Source organism: Hibiscus syriacus, unplaced genomic scaffold, assembly GCF_006381635.1.
Source record: "Hibiscus syriacus cultivar Baekdansim isolate YM2019G1 unplaced genomic scaffold, ASM638163v2 tig00110940_pilon, whole genome shotgun sequence".
NCBI classification, from domain to species: domain Eukaryota; kingdom Viridiplantae; phylum Streptophyta; class Magnoliopsida; order Malvales; family Malvaceae; genus Hibiscus; species Hibiscus syriacus.
In genome coordinates, this window is record NW_024062923.1 from 430,389 (window position 1) to 451,846 (window position 21,458).

Below are 21,458 nucleotides of genomic sequence, written 5' to 3' on the forward strand. Positions count from 1 at the left end.
TGATGACTACTTGCATGTTAATATACTCAATAAATACGATCGTTGAACTATAGATTTAACTCTGACAAATAATATAGGCCTTTTGAAAGTAATGTCAAAAGATCGTGGGTTTTTAAGAGGTGCAAGGCTCCTAATACCCTATGACAGGAGATATTCTCCCCAAACTACAACTACGAAGGAATTTTCTAAAAATGTTGATATAAAAAGAGTAACAGTATGGAGAAAATTCAGGGTAAAACAAAATTATTGAATCTTATATTAGAGTAGACAAGATCACAATCTTTCCATTTTCATCTACTAACAACTGGAGATTGTTATATGGTTTGGGGCACAAGGGAGCCCCATTCACATTTATTTTGTCTCATCTTGACAATATCCACCATTTTGATTTAAAGCGTTGCTTTTAATCACTGCCGGGGACCATACTCCTCTACTGGGTGCATCAAAAATTACAAAGTTTTGTTTTTTTCCCTCTCAAGTCAACAATATATGTGGAAATTGTTATTTACATCTTATCATAAATTCATAATTTGATAAAATCCTTACTTTTCTTAGTCACGTGATTGAAAGGTTGATGATCTTTTCTCTTCTTCTTTTTTTATTGTAGGTTATCAACCATTTAAAAAACAAAAACTTAAACGGTGGTAGGGCTTAACCAGACCCATCTCTTCCATTTTAAAGAAGTAAGATACATTAATTCATATCAGATACAAAATAAGCGTTTAAAAAATATAAATAAATCCTGTTAAATATTTCTTTTTGAAAAGAGAATAATAATATTTAATCATATATATTGGAAAGTTAGTATGTCGTTGTAAAAAAATCTACACAGGAAAAATTAGTTACAATAGAAAAGGAAAATAATCAACATAATCTTAGCTTCATTATAACAACAAAATCCTGAAAGCAACATGGACCTAAAGTTCATGTGCTGTTGTTCCCGGAAGCATATTATTGAGAAAAGTCACTCTTGGTGATTTTGTTTCACATTATTGACAATAAATAGGAACGGACATATGGTTTTATGTTAAAGATGAACTTATAAAATTTTAGAATGAAAATTTACAAAATTTTAGAGAAGGAAGATATATAAAAATACTTCAATAACATAAAAAATTAAAATTATCAGAGTAGTGATTACTATCAACTGCTGTCTATCCATCCTTGGTGATAAACCTGCATTAGTCTGCCTTATAAACGTCTGCATCTGAAGGCCTTAATTAGCCGTATAAATCATGCTTTGCGTATGTTTTTTATTTTGAAGACAAGGAGGACCCCTCCGGCTTATGACTTGAGCTCCCTTCACGTGATTTTTTTCCTTCATGAAATTGTCGATCACCTCCCCTCTCTGAAAACGATTGCTGTCCCATCCGGTGTCCGTTATATACACCGAACAAGAGATCGAATCAGACAAACTGTTAGTTTTCGATTCAATATGTTGGGTTTTATCAGTTTTATTGATTTTAGTGTACAATAACTTAAACATTTCAATATAGCTGTTGCTTAGTATTTTAATTTAATGATATGGTTAAGTAAGAAGCTTAAACCTTAATTCTTTCCCTCTCTTCCGATAAATTACAGCAAAAATGATTAAAAATTCTTTTATTATTGAAGATAATATTTGAACTGTGGCGGTTATAGATGACTCATTCTTTTTAGTTTGAGTAGGGAGCTCCGGTTGTTGATTTCAAGGAAAATTACAAACTACAGATGGTGTCTGATCTCTTGGTCCATAAAGTTTGGAGAGGAAGAGACCCATTAGTCTAGTGTGCGGGTTTATATAGAGATTCTTGATGCTCGTGTCAGACTTAGGATCATGATTGTTACGTTTAGGCTATTAGGTTGAATATATATGATCGATTAAAAGTAGATTTGATTCTAGCAGATCACATCAGTCTACCAAAGTTATGTCAAGAGAAAATATATGTCCGGAGGAGAAGACTCTAGAGTCTATGATTGACGGAGGGATCCTTATTAGAACTCTTCTTATTTTGGAGGTTACGATCAGGGCCGGCTCTGAGCAGGGGCAAGAGGGGCACCCGCCCAGGGCTCATAATTTTAATTTATATTAATTTATTATATTTTAATATACTAAATTAAAAATAAGGCTCATAAATATTAATATACAACTTTCTTATATTAATACAAGAGGGCCCATAAACTTATTTTTTATTAACTTATTGTTCTCATCATAACGTTAAAAATATATTAATATACTAAATTAAAAGCATGGTTCATAAATATTAATAAACTAAATTAAAAGCAAGGCCCATAAATTTATTTCTTATTGACTTATTAAAAGAATGTTGTAATAATTTTAATATTATTTTTTCTCATAATAATTTGTCGGATGTTGATGCAGATGGTTTTTTTTAAATAAAGTGTTGCAATTGACTTTGCCAAATGTATTCATGTCAGCGCTTGAAGTTATTGAGTTTGTTAAAACTAGAGATTGTTATCCTAATGTTTCAATTGCTTATCGAATCTTATTAACAATGCTGGTAACAGTAGCATCCGCGGAAAGAAGTTTTTCAAAGCTGAAATTATTGAAGAATTACTTGAGGTCAACAATGTCACAAGAAAGATTGAATGGACTAGCTATGTTATATATTGAGAAAAATATGTTGGAAAACATTGATGTTGACACTATCATCAATGATTTTGCACCAAGAAATGCTCGAAGACAATGTTTTTTATAAGTATTTATATGCTTAAGTATGTTTTTGACATTTTTGAATATTGTAATGAATTAATATTCATTTAATTTAATAAAAAATTAATTAAAATTTTATATTGCATATTTTTTAATATTATTTTAAATTAGGGTCCAATTTTTTTAATTTTACACCGGGCCAAGAAAAAGTTAGAACCGGCCCTGGTTACGATTATCGGATTAGTTGTTTATGGAGAAGGTCCGGAAGATGTATTACAATTATGAAACAACGACGGATGTTGTGTTGTCCTTAATTACATGTGTGCTTGCTATATCAGTGCAAGGATTCAAGAACAGTGTCAATTGCTATGTTGGTGCCTTGTTCAGAAACTGCTACTCTATTGGCAATGCAGGGCCATAAGTGTTGCAACTTAGGTATGTTTTGGTCCACAAATCAGCACGCCATGCATTCTATAACCTGTTCCCCGGTCCCTGTTTCTGTCTACAAGTTGAGTACGCCAGATTGAGAAAGAAAAACCGAGGTAAGTTCCACATGAAACATAAAAATATTTAATTTTCATAGTTCTAAAATACGAAGGAGAAAATAAATTACTTAATCATAACAGTAGGAATGACACATAGATCGGTACGTAGTTACATTAACTGAGTACATATGATAGCTTTTTCATGGCAAACACAGCAGGAGACATTGATGGTGACTCTAACAGACCACATTACTAACGTAGAATTACTACAAAACTCGATGTCATTGTCCATTAATTCACCACTTGTCGATATACTATAGATTTTGCTTCTATATAAGACAAATCCAACTTGAAGATGTTTATCACAGCAAACATATTCAGAAACAAACCAGAAAAAACAACCATGGCTAGGGTTCCCTGCAAGCATCTTATTCTTGTTGCTTTTTCCCTCTTCTTCATCGCTACAACAGCTACAGGTAAAGTTTTGAATCTCGAATTGAATTTATAAAGCTTTAGCCTTTAGAAGATCGGATCTGAACTCTTTGTTTTGTTTTTCAGCAAGAAATATGCCGGTGGCTAAGGAAACTCAGAAAGTACTTCACGTTGATCAAGTGCTTACGGCGACGGAAAATCATGGAGAAGATCATGCTAAGGTTGATGAATTAGTAGCTATGGACTACAGTCCGGCAACAAGGAAGCCTCCGATCCATAATTAATTACCAAATTTTTGTATATTAAAACAAGTAATTGCTTTCTCACTTCATATATACATTTCTACATAGCAGGAAGGATAAAACAAGGTAATCATCATCTTATAGAGAATCAGATTCACATACTCTCTAGGGTTTATGTTTTTCTTTTTGTAAATAATAACCATGCATGGAGAAGCCTTGGATATTGTATCAGTTTTTGTGTTTAATGGATACGTATAAATACCTACATGTTTCAGTCATTAAACAGAACATCAAACTCTAATCACCCGAAATATAAATGGTGCAGCAGCAGCAAGTGGCACGAAATTGATGAATTAAGCAGCAAATAAAGGAGAAGATGAGCCCAGATTTTTCATAAAGTCTGCTGCTTGATACTTGAATGCTCACCAAAACCTTCGTCTTTAGAACAAATTTAGAGAAATAAAAGTAAACTGAACTCCTCATAATTATGCTTAGATATCACAGTAAACAGCAACGCCCCATTGCGATTAATGAAAAAAATTCCCAAAAATATTGGAAAATAAGTCACAAAAGAACCTTGCTTCAACTGCATATAAGATTAAAATGGTTTGAAAAACATAAATTTGATTTTGCTTTTTAAAAACTACAGCATTCGATTGGAGTTGGCTTGCTTTTTAAATGGTTAATGGTGAAAATTCATTCTTGAAAATTTGCCGTATTTTCTTAGTATAATTTTGTGCACCGTCTTTGAACAGAAGATAATATGTAAAATTATTTTAATATTAAATTTACTTAAATATCATTTTAAACAATATATTATCATGTTATCCATGAATAAAAATATATCAAATATTAACCAACGTTAAAATTATAAATATATATATATATATATTTTATAAATGTTGAAATTTGATTTTTGAAGACCATCAATACATGGACTAACATAAAATTTTATAACATGGTGTAAATTTTTAGAAAGTTATATTATACATTTAAGAGCTTGAAATTAATTTTTTTTAAATACGAAATTAGATCATATAGAGCAAATACTTAAACTATTTAAAAATTTAGAATTTGTAAGGTACTGCCGTCCCGGCACGCATAGATCCATCTCTAACTAAATAAAAGCAAAACATTAAATAGTAAATGAATCAACTAATTTATACATAAATTCTTTTAACATAATGAATCTTTTTCATCTATTTATGAATTTTTTTCTTTTAATTTTTTTACACAACAACTATAAAAAAGATAAAGAAATTTTTAATCTTTTATATTGATATTTTTTTATCAATTTAACTCATAATATTTAAAAAAAATTTTCAATCATCGATGTTCATAGTTTTTCAATGATTTATGAAACTTATAAACGTAAAAAGACTGAAAAATATTTTTCCTTTTTTGTAGTTACTAGGTCAATAAGTAACAAAAATCAAACAGGTATTACTGAAAAGATTAAGAATTTTAAATAAAAATTTAATTTTGCACTTAAAATATAGAAACTAGATTTAAAATTTTAAAATAGTAAGGAACTATCTATGATTAAAAAACATAATATCTTATGGTCATTGATCGTAGAAAGTTCTTATAGATTATCGATATATAGAGTGATCCTACATTGTACCAAGTGGAATTGGTAAACTTGATAACTATTATATTTCTTCATATCCATATTAGAATCCAACAAGGTGCACGTCTCTAAGAGTTTCAGAGAAAGCTTACGGATTCTTCAACTTATGATTCTGTCTATAAATTGTATCAGGAAAGGGGTTAGCACTGCAAATTTGGGAGAGAGAAAACGTGCGCAAAAACTAGACCACTCTACCACAACTGACTATCGAGCAACACTTCACCCGGACAACATTTGGCTCCACTCGAGTTCGGATTCTTTCTATTAAGGATGTGAACAGCAAGAAATGTTTGGTCTCCTGAAATCCAAATCATATTACTAGTCCAATCCAGTGAGGGGGAAATGATCTGTAAAGCTGTACTTCATCTGTTTTAAGACAAATAGCAAAACAGAGACATGATACAATTAAGAGTAAGAAAGAAAATGGCAGCCCTTACAAGGACAACATACACAAACAAGCCTAAGAAGGCCTCAGACATCCGAGGAAGGATTGAAGCAGCATTAGCTCTCGAGCTTGACGAAAGCGAAAGCTCTTACGCGGCCACTGCAAATGTTATGAGAAACAAGCCTTTCAAGTTATCATCATTGACCTTAACCTCATACCAACATTGCACTTAACTTCTCACACTTAACACTAAAAGCAATTCAAATTTAATTACAATTACACTTTAATCGATAGTAATTGTTGAAAAATTAATCTCGCCCTTATCATGTAATGGAGCAGCCGAGCAGGAATCAGCTTCATGCAAATAAGTTTCAACAATGCCCAAAGCACCAAACTAATTAAACAAATAAATGATTTTTAACAACATAAAAGAAATAACACCCAGAAAGAAGATCAATACGATGCTTAATGAATCTGCTAATCTTTTTATTTACGAAGACATAATCTTATAATGCTTTTCCAATAACAAAAAAATCAAGTATCAAAAGCATCAAACAATTGGAATCAGGATTAAACTGTTCAAGAACATCAAATTTCGATTAAGTTATGAAGTATATATTTATATAAATTTATTTATAAAATAAATATCAGCTTGTATATATAGATGTATATAAATTAAAAGAGATAAAAGAAAAGTCTCAGACATCCAAGGAAGTAGTGAAACAGCAGAAGCTCTCGAGCCCGGCGAAAGGCGAAAGCTCTCAGGCGGCCACTGCGAATGTTCTTTGAGAAACAAGCCTTTGGATTTATCATCATCGACCCTTTCTTCTTTTCAACTGCTTTATCAAACGAAATACAAAATCATTTGAAAGTAAAAACCAAGGAAAAGGAAAAAAATTGAGAAAACGAAGGTTTAGGTGCTGATGGGATTTATAAAGAGCGAGTTTAGGGTTTTAGCCATTCTAAGAAATTAGGGTATTTCTCACCGTTTACGCATAAGAACGGCTGCAATTCGTTCCATCATTGATGGAAAACTTGGGCCAGGAACACCCAAATGTTTGGGCTTTAAACACATTCTTTTTGAACTTTTTTTCCATGTGATCAGATCATTGAAAAACAAAATGAAAATTAAAGGTGAAAAAATATTTCAAAATAAAATCAATTTTAAAAATTAAAGCTCAAGACATGTGGAGGTAGGGATGGGCATTTAAACCCGACCCATCGGTTTCGACCCGATCGGGTATGAGTTTTTTCAAAAAAAATTAGGGTCGGGTCGGAATTTTTTTATGTTGTATTCGGGTCTGGTCGGGTTCAGGTTTAGGGTGAAAAAATCCGACCCGACCCGAAAAAATATATAATTTTACCTATATATTTAGGGATAATTACAATAATACCCCTCTATATATAATTTTTTTTCAATTAAGTCACTATTTTTATTGAATAAAAATAATTTTTTTATTATTTCAGGCCGGGTCTGGTTTCTATGTCATATATTCGGGTCGGGTCAGGTCGGGTGAAATCTTGTTTTGGTTGGGTCGAGTCGGGTCTCGGGTGGAGGCTCTCTTGATCTCGGGTCGGGTCGGGTGGATCAAAAACCCGACCCATGCCCATCCCTATGTGGAGGAACCTTAAAAAAATTAACGTAATACTACGCATTTAAAAACACACCTAATACTCAATTAAATATAAGGTAAAGTATACAAACGATGGGTGTTGTTTTATTGAATTTCTTGGTTATTAAAAATTATAATTTTCATTTAAATATCGAACATTATTTGTTGAGTCAATTTACTATTAAAAATTATAAAATAATCATTTGACTATTTATATGTCTCGTCGTTATTAGTTAAAAAAATCTACAACTGAACGTTAAACTGTTAATTGAATATAAATAAAAACATTTTCGTCGGATAAAAAGAGGAAGGGGAGTGAAATGTGAAAGTGAGGTGGAGATAAGTGTGGGATGGAGCTTTAAGATTTGAGAGAGAACTTTAGAATCCTCAAAACACGAAACAGGAAAGGTCCAAGTAAGGTCGGACAGTCCACGTTTGATCCACGTCTTCATTTCTCTTTCCCTGACACACAAAACAATAAATAAATAAACCTACTATTAAAATCTCTTTGCGGAGACGTAAGGAATAATAGGATAAACGTTTGAGTAATTTTTTTAAAGTAACCAAGTAGATAAAGTATATTTGATTATTTCTATTTAATTTGAACTTCTACATAACTTATCTTTATAATTTGAACACAACCTGCTAAAGCCAACAACTACAATCATATTACCATCTCAAAATCTGATCAAATTTCCCAGAATAAATAGCGTTAAATTAAGATACGAGGTTGACGCGTTTGACTTTTCTTCTAAATATGCACTAGAGCCTACCTGGTTTATTATACGCATGTCACACGATACGCCAAAAGGAAATGAAAGGCAAAAAGAAGATGGTTGTAACTAATTCCTAAACCTCTCGTTCCAACGAATCCATAGATGATTTGACTTTCTTTGTCAAAACTACGATATCTTGCTTTTACGTGTACCTTTTTTTTAACTACGACAAGTCATGTTTGCTGTTACATATGAACAAAAAAACTTGGTTTGAAAGCAACGAATCTGGTTGGAGATAAAGGGGATTCTTGTACGAAACAGTGAAGATGCCAATTTGTATTTATTACAACTAAGGTATCCTCCAAGTAGGGAAAAAGTTAATAAATTTGTTGACATGAATAAATTATAAGTTTTTAAAATGTTAAAATATTATTAATTTAGTTTATAATTTTAAATTGTAAAAAAAATCATAGGATAGAATGCAATTTCACCATCTACAGTTATAATTTTAGAATTTAAAAGAAATAGCCAAGGGCTTACCAATTCCTATAGCTTCGTCTGTCTACAAGTCTGTTTTATGATCTATAAAGATCAACCTTTCAAAATTCATGATACGTTTTTTCAAACTTATTTTTTTAAGGTTTAGGTATAAATTTCACCTGTAATAATGCAATATGCCTAGGGATGGGCATGGGTCGGGTTTTGGCCAACCCAATCCGAATATTTTACATCATTCATCCGACCCGAACTCGATCCGATTTTTGAGATAAAATCCGAAACCGATCCTACCCGACCCAAAATAATAAAAAAATATTCAATAAAAACAGTGATTTAATTGGAAAAAAATATAGAAGGGTATTATTATAATTATTCATAAATATATAAGATAAAATTATATTTTTTTGGACTGGGTCAGGTATTTTTTTCAGCCTAAACCCAAATTTAACCTCGACCTGAACCTTGTTTTTAAACAAAACCCCGACCAAATCAGGTCAGGCCAGAACCCGTCGAGTTCAAATCCCATACTCATACCTAAATATGCCTCACCATTAATATTTATATTTTAAGTACTGATAGTGTAGATTTATGACGAAATATACGGGAAATCCTCCCAGTATCATTAAGTAAGCAAATAAGTCTCTTTATTAAATAATGAACCAATTAAATTTTTGTATTTTTTTTATTAATTTAAGGTGATTACAATATAATATTTGTTTTAAAAAATACCCATGCAGTCTATTGTGTTTAAACTTGTAACCTCTAAGAATAACAATCATCTCTGTAACCACTAAGATAACTTGGTTCATGTGAATTTATAGTACTTTTAAAATAGAAGCAAGTTGGTAAAATTGATAACAATATTGATAAAAACCATTCATAAATTTTTTTAGTATGAACCATATGAATTCTTCGTTTAATCATTTAATGGTTCAAGTATAAATTAAACTCGTTGAGAGATAGAATCACAATGACGAAATTTTTTTATATCAAATTCAAATTTGGTGGGATACGGACAATGCTGACTAAAATATAATAAAATAATGTTTTTTACATGGCATAATCTTTTATGCAGATTATAATAATTAATATATTTATAATCTCTTAACACATAAATTAAATTCACAACTTTTTAAATATTATATCAACAATAATATCAATTGAATTGATGTCCAACCAACTATATAATATAAACCATATATGACAACTCGTACACGTTAGTATCAATTTCATCAACATAATTTCATTTTAAAAGTATGGCAACTTGATTTGCTCACTTTATGATGGTAGAGGGACTATTCAATGATTTGCCCTGTAGATTTTTACATTATCTATGATTTATATGATATCACTAAAATGCCAATGAAGTTTTGACCCGGTGGATAAAGGATGAAATCTAGAACACTTAAATGTATAGGTTTGAATCCCATTATTTACAAATTACGTGTGGTTAAATCTTTTAGAATCTATTTTGACTTGCGTAAACCTGTAATATTTATAATGGATTTTATAATTGATTTATGTATTTGGTGCTGTTGCTTGTTCCCCGCCATGCAGCGCTTTCGAAGGATCCATTCGTGACTGTGATGGAAACTGGATCACTGAATTCACATGTTATAATGGCTACTGCTCCTCGCTACAAACCAAACTTGGGGGATTCTTCATTGAACTAACCATTATTTGGGATCAAGGTCACGAAAAGATAATCGTTTAATAGGATTCTCTCCAGATGGTGAACTTAGTAAACGAAGAGGATGTTTCTGTCGAACATTGCTCCTTGGTTCGAGCCATTCAAAAGCTACTAAGTAAGAGCTGGCCTACAAACATTCATTGGATCCCACGATAAGTAAATAAAGTTGTTGATAAGCTGACAAAACTAAGCCTTGCTGAACAATCTTCCGTTCTTTGATTCTTTCTTTGTTCTCGAAGCTGCACCGATGGAGGTTTTGGATTTGTTGGCTAAAAATGTTACAGGCCCTCCATATTCTAGAACTTGATATAATTTGAACATTTCTTCCAATTCTAAAAAAATAAAATAAAAATTATTACATGTAATTATCATTAAAATTATATGCCTTTCCTAGAACTTGATGTAATTTGAACACTTCTAATTTTAAAAAATATTTACAAAAAATATAATTAAAAAGTCATGTTTAGATTTAAAAAATGTTTTTATGTAACCAAGTATATTTGATTAGTTGGTCAAAATGTTCATATTTATTCCCCCATATTTCCTTAGAAGATGGATGTTAAATCTACTAAGACTGCTCATCTTCATTCGCTCGTATTTCTTTAAACGATGAACATTAAATCTACTAAGAATACTTCTCTTCCTTCTCCTAAATTCCCTCCCCTTCCATTTAGATAGAATTAAAACTATATTTAAAATTTGTAAAAAAATTATTTTTATATAAAATTGATAGGTTATTTTAATCATGAGTATAGTTTGTACCAAACAATATTCTCATCAACAAATGATTATCGTACAAATTATGATATATATGATATCACAAAAAAACATAAATATGTTAATAATTTGGAATAGAATGAGGAAAACGCCAAAAATAAATAATAAAGTAATAGCCGATCATGTAAGAAAGACACTATCTAGAGGTTGACGTATTATGATGACTAGAATCTGAAGGCCAAGCATGCACCGTAAAATCTCCAACACCGCCACCTTGACTGCCGCTACCCAAGTTGAGGTTCTGACCCGACGTTTGAATTGGGAAAACGATAGGATACGAAGTCGGTGTCGAAGAAGAAGATTGTTCATCAAAACCGACTGAAGTTGACAAAACCATTTGGTCGTAGGGGTTCATAGATTGATGCTGTAATCTCGGTTGCTGTTGTGATCCACTTGGAAAATCATTGCCGGAACCAACCAAAAACTGAGAATAGTCGATATACTGGCCGGAAGCTCGAAAGGGTTGAAGTTGAACCGAGTGATGAGACGGAACAGAGAAATGGGTTGCTAGTGGTGTTATTGGTGGAGGGGGTGATATGAGTTTGGCGTTTTCAGGGAAGTTGAGCTTGGCTTTGTTGCCTCGGAATCGAAGGGCGGCTTCGTCGTAGGCTCTGGCGGCGGCCTCGGCGGTGTCGAATGTGCCTAACCAAACTCTAGCGGCTTTGAAGGGGTCTCTTATCTCAGCTGCCCATTTCCCCCATGGCCTCTGTCGCACTCCCCTGTATCTCCTCCTCGGTTCTTCTTTGCAGTTCTCGTTGCTTTTGTATTCATATATTTGGACCAACTTTGCAGGGGCGTTTGCCTCCACCGCCATACCTACACCGCCACCTTCCTGTTCTTCCCTTTCTCTCTTTTTCCCACAGATATTGGTATTTTCACCAATTGTATTAGAACTGAAATCACCATAGTTTTCATTCGGTGGCAGCTCAGGGATGTCGCCGGTTACGACGTAGGTCAAAGCTGAAACCATAGCTGACATCTCCCTTTCCCTACTAATCTCCGATAGCATTGACGACGACGAAGATCCTTCTTCTCGAAACATCGGCTGATGAGTAAACAACCATCGCAAGTCTTGGTCGACGTCGTCGAGCCCAACGGGCGCTTTCTCTTTCTTGTTCGCCACCTTTTTATCTATCTCACACATGAAAGTATCAAATTCGGAAATATCTTACACAACTTAATCAAGTTTTTTTAAAACAGTTATATAGACGATAAAGGCGAAGTTTGTCGGCCTACCAAAATTCGGCCGAACAGGGGACTTGAATAGTCGGTTAAACTTGGAACCGCCTCTTTTAAAATTGTTATAATGGAAACTTTATTTAAAAAAAGAAAAAAGAGTGACGTGGCAACTGGGCAAATTGGGAATAGTGGATAATGAGAAAGTCAAACAGTAAATTTCATTTTCTAATGTGAACCGGATTTTTGGACAGCTTGGGAACCGTCAAAGTCGGTTTTGCGCGTAAGATACCCTCCCTTTTGAGCCGACATAAATGGTAGCTAGTAGCTACGAAACCAATTGGGCTTGGTTGGATTTTGGGCTGATTATTTGTTTATGATTATTTTTTAGGGTAACTTTTATCATTGATCACCTAATTATTACTATCTTTCATTTTGACCATCAATTTTGAAATTTTATCAATCATGTCATCCAACTATTTAAATACATTCAATTAAGTCACTTGTCGTTAATATTTAATGTAAGTGTTGGTGCTGTAATTAATAAAATTGACATAATTATATATTTGATTCTTAATATTTATACATTCTATCAATTTGATCATAATTTTAATTTAATATAATTTAATAAATTTAATCTTCAATTAAGTGATGATATATGTCCCTATCAGATTGGAGGATGTTTTATAAATTTTATTATTTATTTTATTTTATATCTAATTAAGTGATGACACATGTAACAATAATATGTACAGTCGTCGGATATCAAACCAACATCATCATGCTTCCCTTGGAAGGCCTGAGCCTCTGGGTTAAGCCCCCCGCTTGGGGAAAACAAATGTAAAGGAAAAGTTGTAAGTAGAGGCAATTAAACTTAGGCTTTTAGGGTGTTTCGTGCTCCAACTATTGGATCAACACTAATATCTAGTTAATGTCTTAGAGCGTATTATATTTTATTTGTATTATAATAAAACAATAAAATGAATCAAATCTTGATTTTTTTAGAGAATATATCAACACCAAAACTATTTAAGAAAATTTAATGAATGGTTTATAAATACATGTATTTCATATATATTTTTTTAAAATATAGTTAATATCATATTTAAAATAAAATAAAATTCAATAAGTTTAAAAGTAGATTTAATATTTCTAAAATAAATTTGATAGTTGAAAATTTAATTTCATTAAAGCTTGAATTCATATTTTAAACGATATTTATTTTTATACAACCAAAGTATAATTTTAGTTTTTAACATAGTTAATAATTGTTATAAATATAATTCCTTTATATATAATCATTACATTAAATTGAAATTATCAATAATATTAAAAAATTTAATTTAATAATTATATATAAAAATACATATAATTTAAAAATATAAAAACCTATTATTTAAGAAAAAGCTAAATTGAATGATTATATATATATATATATATTATAAATTGTAATTGAATATAGAGCTTTGTTTAATGACTAGGGTGTTTGCACTCCATTTTAAATTTCCAAATTCGAATCCCTTTACAACCATGTTAGTTTCCCTTTTTTTCTCTGTAATTAGTTATAACAACTTAGATGTATAATGTTATAAACCATTACCAAGTCATGGGCTTAGCTTAGTGGTTTAGGGTTTAGGGTTGTATGAGGACGCCAAACTCGACCCAAACATAACCTCTAGAAAACCTGATCTAACTCAACTTGAATTTGATTTTTTTTAAAAAAATGATTTCAATAAGGTCGGATCAGGTCAAAACTGTTAAAAGTAAAACAAATATAAAGAATTCATCTGATTCATTCACACTCAAATGTTAATTTATAAAGTATCTTTCTTATATACAAAATAGCTTCTAACAAACTAACTAACTAAGCTTAATTGCATGCTAACTAACACATCAACAGATAACTACTTGTACATTTAACACTCCCCTTCAAATTGAGTGTTGGAAAATATTTTCAAGACCCAACTTGGACTTCAGATAATAATATTGTTGACTTCCCAGTGCCTTTGTCGTGACGTCTGCTAGCTGCTCGTGTGTTGAGATGTGCTCTGTTTGAATTAGCCCTTGTTGAATTTTCTCTTTTACAAAATGACAATCGATTTCTATGTGTTTTTTCCTCTCATAATATACAGGGTTAACAACTATTTGAAGTGTAGCCTTGTTGTCACAATAAAGCTTCACAAGTTTTAAGTCCTTCATGCCAAGTTATGTAAACAAGCCCTGCAACCAAACAATTTCTGATGCAATTAATGTCGTACCTCTATATTCTGCCTCTGCTGAAGATTTTACTACAACATTATGTTTTTTCGATTCCCATGAGATTAAAGAATCTCCAAATTTGATACAAAAACATGTAATTAACTTCTTAGTCATTAGACATGAAGCCCAATATGAGTCACAATAGGCTGAAACTTGACAATCAACAACAACCTTTAACAAAACACTATGTCCTGATTATCTCTTAATATATTTGATCACCCTTAAGGCAACTTCCATGTGAGACCTTTTAGGTTGATGTATGAACTGGCTAAGAAAATTCACTACATAAGTGATGTCTGGTCTAGTGTAAGTCAGGTAGATCAATCTTCCAATAAGTCTCTGATAAGTTGTCTTGTCTTCTAACAATTCATCTTCAATGTTGTTCTACATTGTTTTGCATACTCTAAAGAAGTTAGCTTCGAATTTTGTTCTAATGGGGTAGCCATAGTTTTTGCTTCCTCCAACTCAGTATCCTTGATTAATTGAAGAGCATATTTTCTTTGATTCAAGAGAATTCATTCCTTAGATCTCGACACCTTGATTCCTAAAAAGTATTTCAGCTCACCCAAATCCTTCATTTTAAAATGAACATTCAAAATCTCCTTCAATTTAATAATTAGAGAGTCACTATTTCGAGTTATCAGTAGATTATTAACATAAACCAATAACAAAACCATCTATCTTGCTCCCTTTAATTGAATAATGAGTAATCATGTTTACTATGAATATAACCATCTGATAATAATGCTTCTATGAGCTTTAAGTTCCACTACCTGAAGCATGTTTTAGATCATTCAAGGACTTTTGCAGTCTACATACAACATTTTCCTTTGACTGAAAAATCCTTATGGTGACAACATATAAACCTATTCATAAAGATCCCCTTGCATAAACGCATTAAACACATCCATATACAACAATGACCAACAAAAAATAGAAGCAATAGCTAAAATAGTTAAAATAGTTACCATCTTGACCACAGGAGAAAATGTATCACAAGGGCATTACAATGGTCCCATTGAGCTTGAAGAGGTGGAAAATCATCACGGCAACAAACACCGTCAATAAACCTTAACTTGTTTTTTTGCAAGAAGTGCAATTCTCATTGAGCGACTCCAAATCGTATAATTGTCAATTCTAGACAGCTGATGCGAAATGAGAACTGTGCCAGGAGTATCGGAAGGATGAAGGTACAAAGGATGATTAAAGTCGATTACGGTGGTATCCATCGAGGGTAACATCGTCGGTGACGACATTCTTGAAGGGGAAAAAGCAAAGAGTATCGAGGAAAAAAGAGAAAGAAGAAACGGATTTTGGCAAAGGGCCCAGAAAAGACAAAAGCCCAAACGTATGAATGAAAAATGGATCGATTAGACCTCTGATATCATGTTAAAAGTAAAACAAATATAAATAATTCATTTGATTTATTCACACTCAAATGCTAATTTACAAAATATATTTCTTATAACAAAATAACTTCTAACAAACTAACTAAGCTTAACTGCATGCTACCTAACACATCAACAAATAACTACTCATACATTTAACAAAAGCTTGTTAGATTCGGGTTTGTTATCCATCCCTACGATCATGACACCAATGTTAAAAAACTCCACTAAAATTTTATCACGTGAATAAGCACATTTTACAAAAACGAATCTTTATCAAAATGATTTTACTTTCCTAAATAAAATTGTTTTAGATATTATTTAAATAAATAAAAATATAAAATATATATTATTCTCACAATATTACCCTAAAAGTACTTTTAAAAACCAGTGACATACCTATAGAAAGATGAGAGAGTGGTCCATTTGGCGTAAATATCGCGATACATAGGGGCGGGGGGAAACCTACTCTCTCTCGAATCTGGAACCGAAGTAGAACTGAATTTCGTTAAAGACGTCACAATACTTTTTGTCTTTTACTTCTCACTTCTCATATTTAATATATAAAAAGAAGAAGAAGAAAAAGAAAAACCGTTTCTAGCTACCCGACGTTATCGCATGAGCACTAAAACTTTGAAATTTATTATTCCATTCAAACTTCAGATACAAAAAAAAAAGAACCAAAAAAAGGGGGTGTATGGTTTCAGTTCCAGCTCCAGCTCCAGCTCCAGCTCCAGTTTCACTCTCTTAGTCTCTTTGCTGATAGTTGAGGCAAATCAAACAAAACCCAGAATTTCTTTTTTTTGATTTCTGTGTTCTTTTGATTGAATTTTTTTTTGCTATAGATTTGGTAGTGGAAAAAAGAAAATTGTAAAAGAGAGATGGATCGGTATCAGAGGGTGGAGAAGCCAAAAGCAGAGATTCCCATAAACCAAAATGAAATTAGGATAACAACACTAGGCAGAATGAGGATTTTATTACCTATGCCACCACTCTCCTCAAAGTAACTTCCTTTTCCTTCTTTCTTTTAACTTTTAATTTTATTATTTCACTTTTGATTTACTCAGCTATAAATATGTTATCTTTTGTAATAGAATTGTTGGGATGAAATGCTTCCCTTCCTATAGAATGAGTAGCTCTGTTACTTTGACTTGAGTGCGACAATATATATCCGACACGAGCATGTTTAAGTTTGAAAAGTTTTCCATTTATTTGGAGATTCATAGGTACTTTAAGTGGATTAGATCTGTAGAGATTTAACTTTATGCTTCATAGTGACAATATTGTGGTAATTGGGGTTTAGTCAGTGCTTCATTAGTATATTTCTATGTTAGTACTAAAAATAAAATAAAATTGTTTTTTATTTGACTTTTCCCCCTCTACATTTTATGTAGGAGACAGGTTCCGGTGAGATTGTTCTTAAAGCGATGGGCAGGGCCATTAATAAGACTGTGATGATTGCAGAGCTAATCAAGGTAGCTTGACGATGTCTCTCTCTGTTTCTCTTCTCAATTACATGTATATATACATATACATGTCGTTTTCTTCATTTATATCAAGGTTTCTGTCTTCAGAGGAGAATTCCCGATCTTCATCAGAATACTTCGATTGGTCATCTGATATAACCGACATGTGGGAACCACTAGAAGAAGGCCTCCTTCTGTATGAAACAATGACTCCTTTATGCTTATTAAGTCCTTTGCATTTGCCATGTGTTTTGAGCATAGAAATTATGTTTGATTGGTTTTCTGTTTTATTACAGTCTGGAGACTACCCGCCATGTGTCAATGATCACTATTACATTATCAAAGAAGGACCTGGATGTGTCCTCTATAGGGTAAAAAACTGAGATCTAATTTTTCATTTACATTTAAACAGTTATGCCTGCTTCCACTTATTTTTAGTTGTTTCAAAGGTGGAAGTCTAATTTCTGACTTTGAATTTAGACATTCTATGATTCATTTATGTGTTGTCCCTTGTTTTTTTTCTTCATATGAAGAATTGTATCTTTCTATTTTACGACTGTGTAGTTCTATTTATTTTCTTATATAACATGGATTGCTCAATACTATTTATTCAATCTTTCCTTGAGAAATATTGAATACATTTGAGTTTTCCCATTCTTTGGTTTTGCGTTGTCCTTGTTAGGTCATATCTAATTACTCTTAAAATGCAGATATCAACCTCCTCTTTCCATTGATCAAGTGAAACCATTAAATGAATTTGAAGATGGAGGTAAGCAATCTTGTTTCGAAAACAAGTACTCGTCGAAGGTGAAAATAAACGAGAGAATGAATTTGTAATATCTGATATTTTGATGTCATCTAGCTGTTGAGACTCCACCAGAGACGCGAGGAAGGGGACAAAGTGGTCGAGGAAGATCTAGGGGTAGAGGTATTCTTACTATAACATATACGGTTTTCAGTTTGAGTATGTCAACTTTTTATTACCCTTTGCTACTTGAATTTGGAATAATTATCTCAAAGCAATGCCGTTCCCTTGGTGCATCCGATGACTCCCTTTTTTTTTGTGCATGGAGAAAATAACTTATCTACTTTCCTTTTTCTTCAGCCATTGTATACTGTCTTATTTTTGTATTATTGTTGCATTGATCTTTGGTATATCTTTGCATCCATTACTTCCTATTTTTTTGCTTTTCTTTCATGTTGTGTACTGTTTATATAACTTGGTGAATATGTTCTGCCTCTTTGACGTGTTCAGGAAACTATGGTGCAGTAGGGGGATACAATGGTGATGGTTGGGACAGTGGGCGTGGTATTGGTGGCCGAGGTCAGGGACATGGAAGAGGTAACCCTTTCCGGGGTCAAGGACGAGGCTATGGTGCTGGAGGAGGGTCCTATGACTATGGTGAGTCCGATGCACCCCCAGCCCAAGGTCGTGGTAAGTTTGTGATTTGGAATAAAGTTCGAAGTATGCTGTACTTGTTTGCTGCTAGTTTGTTATTGAATAAGAGATGAATTTCAAATATAATATCAAGGCTAACTACCTACCTTCTAGGAAACACGCCTGCTCAGCATTCCAATTTCATTGCCAGCTTGCTGTTTCTATTGGAGTGAACTATCTACCGTCTTTGCCTTAAACCATGTTTTCAAAAAAAAAATCATTTGAATGATGTAATTCGTATGACGAAGAATGTGCAGTTCTCGAGAGGAAGGATTTGGTTATCATAAGCGACTGCCAAGAGCAGACACCTAGTTTTATTATGATATGGAATGATTTCATATTAGGTTCTATCGTTATTGGTTTGTTGTATTGTACCTTCTAACATCATCGGCACTATATGATTTGCTCATCACCATGCTTTCAGGACGTGGTCGTGGCAGGGGAAGAAGGGGTCGCGTGCGTGGGCGTGGTAGGTATTCCAGGGCAGACTTACCAGTCCAAGCAAACGCCGCTTAAGAGGTTGGTGTGTTGTTTGAATTGTGGATGCCTGCTCTGCTTGTTTGTTCGCAAAGTTGGTGATGTTTAAGGTAATGCTATCTTTGGTTTCGAAGCAAGTTAAGAAGTCCAGCAGCATGCCATTGGTGGCTTTCAGTTTTGTGATCCCTAATTGTGGTTTAGGGAATGTTTTTGCTGTGAATTCTGACAATTTTTTTTACAGTTTTACACACAAACTAGAAAATGTTGTACAGTTTTTACTTTTTTGTTTACCTTTCAGGAATAGGAGAGCAGTACATTCTTTTATCCTTAATTGCAGTTTGCATGCTAATTCCAGATAATAGCCCTCAATGAAACTCTAAATTAACCTCTTGGCACTTAAAACTGTATAGTTTAGTGGATAATGTGTATGCTTACCATACATAAATATCAGACATGACATAATTATATGATAATAGAAAATTAATAAAAATGAATAAGATCTTAAATTATGAATTTTTCTAATTCATAAAAATGTTAAAAATAGTACATAAAATAAATAAGTTTAGAGATAGACCGGAGATGGACGAGGACGATCAGTTCTGAAATTTCAAAATTTTCATATAATTTAATTGTTTTATTTATATTTTATATTGATGGTCTAATTTCATTATTTAAAATTTTATAAATAGTAAAATAATATTATTATATGTTGTTATAATCTAATCGTTTATTAGTCAATAAAAGATTATAATATATCTTTTGACGATGTTCGATGGTTAAAAGAGTTGTTCTCTACAGGTCTTGGGTTTGAGAAATTGCCTATAAGGTTTATTATTGTTGATAATCAAAGAAGATTTTAAATAGATATTATCTTTTATTCCCTAGACTATTCAAATAAATACAATCATAATCATAAATATAATTACAACCGTAAAATTTAAATACTTATGATGTATATGTCAGTAAAAGAAGTTTTATATAGAAAATTGTTACCATGTTAACAGTGTCAGATCAATACAATAAAAAAAAATCCATCTTCATCTTCATTTAACAAGCTTAGCTTCATGGTTTAAATCATCAATAACAACATTGATGGAAAAGAAACATTTCATTGCCAAGATGCGGTAGAAGTAGTGAAGCAGCTAGAGTCAGAGAATCATAATTTAATCCCTACACAGGAAGAAAGAGTAGCAGGTGAATGCACAAAACACAGCCATTAATGCCAAACTGTGCTCAACTTTCAAGTTTCAACTCATCTAAAAAAGTACCCTTTTCTCTGCAATCAAATATGCACAATTTTACTGCTAAAAATGTCTGGAAAAAACAAAAACTGCTGCAAGTCATGTTGTTTTACAGGAATCCTTGCCATATCTAACCTTCAAAGGCTTTGTGTCCTTGTAAATGCTGTCAAGTAACCGATACCTCCTCCGCTTCTTAAATGTAGGTCTGAAAATCTCTTCTTCTTTCCCGAAAATCTCTTCGATCATTGCAGAAGTGGTCTCGTCTTGACTTTGTTCAGAACATCTCTTTCTGTTGATCTTTGCTTCTTCAACGTCGTTATTGCTGCCGCTGCTGCTATTTCTGTTATCTTCTTCGCCGAGTTGCATCAGCTGTTGAGCCGCTGCTTCCATGTCCGAGTCCGGCATCACTGCAAAATCAATGCTTGATTTCCTTTCTGTTGCTTTGGCCAAGTTCATGGAGCTTGTTTTGAGAGTTCGTCTTGTGTGACGTCTAAAAGGAAGAAAAAAGCTGCCGCGTTATTGCTATGAAGTCTTCAACGAAGATCGCACGACTAAATAAAAAATTAATTTATATGATATATTGGTAGATTCCCATCTTTGGTATCTAAATTTGTTTCGAAAATTCAATTTAGTACTTGAAACTTCTCTTTTTTGTTAGGTTGTATATCTGAACTTGACCTTTAATTCAAATTGATATCTGAACTTGACTCTTTATTCAATATAATACTTACTAGTATACTTTTAATCCAATTAATTAATACATTGGAATTGAAAAACTTAATATTTAGATATTATTTGAATCCTTCTAATACCATCCGATATGAACCGACCAAAATCTAAAATAATCTAAATTGGATTAAAAAATGCAACACAAATAAAGTTGAGGAAACAT

The 21,458-nt window shown here is 32.5% G+C and overlaps 2 protein-coding genes, 2 non-coding genes and 1 pseudogene across 4 annotated transcripts; 2 read left to right on the forward strand and 3 right to left on the reverse strand.

The window, feature by feature from the left end:
- Window positions 1-3,490: 3,490 nt before the first annotated feature.
- Window positions 3,491-4,048, forward strand: LOC120147597. Its single transcript, XM_039160928.1, has 2 exons — window positions 3,491-3,614; window positions 3,697-4,048. Exons 1-2 carry the CDS (start codon window positions 3,494-3,496, stop codon window positions 3,852-3,854), a joined length of 279 nt encoding a protein of 92 aa, XP_039016859.1. The 5' UTR covers window positions 3,491-3,493; the 3' UTR covers window positions 3,855-4,048.
- A 1,861-nt stretch (window positions 4,049-5,909) lies between these two features.
- Window positions 5,910-6,033, reverse strand: LOC120147782. The gene has a single exon (XR_005518315.1). It is a non-coding gene; the product is annotated as a small nucleolar RNA SNORD14 (small nucleolar RNA).
- Window positions 6,034-6,521: 488 nt separating this feature from the next.
- Window positions 6,522-6,648, reverse strand: LOC120147776. Its single transcript, XR_005518310.1, has one exon. It is a non-coding gene; the product is annotated as a small nucleolar RNA SNORD14 (small nucleolar RNA).
- A 4,522-nt stretch (window positions 6,649-11,170) lies between these two features.
- LOC120147592 (ethylene-responsive transcription factor ABR1-like) lies at window positions 11,171-12,300 on the reverse strand. The gene is made up of 2 exons (XM_039160926.1): window positions 12,216-12,300; window positions 11,171-12,173 (listed from the first exon to the last, which is right to left on the reverse strand). Exons 1-2 carry the CDS (start codon window positions 12,263-12,265, stop codon window positions 11,258-11,260), a joined length of 966 nt encoding a protein of 321 aa, XP_039016857.1. The 5' UTR covers window positions 12,266-12,300; the 3' UTR covers window positions 11,171-11,257.
- Window positions 12,301-16,632: 4,332 nt separating this feature from the next.
- Window positions 16,633-19,656, forward strand: LOC120147618 (annotated as a pseudogene).
- The last annotated feature ends 1,802 nt before the right edge of the window (window positions 19,657-21,458 follow it).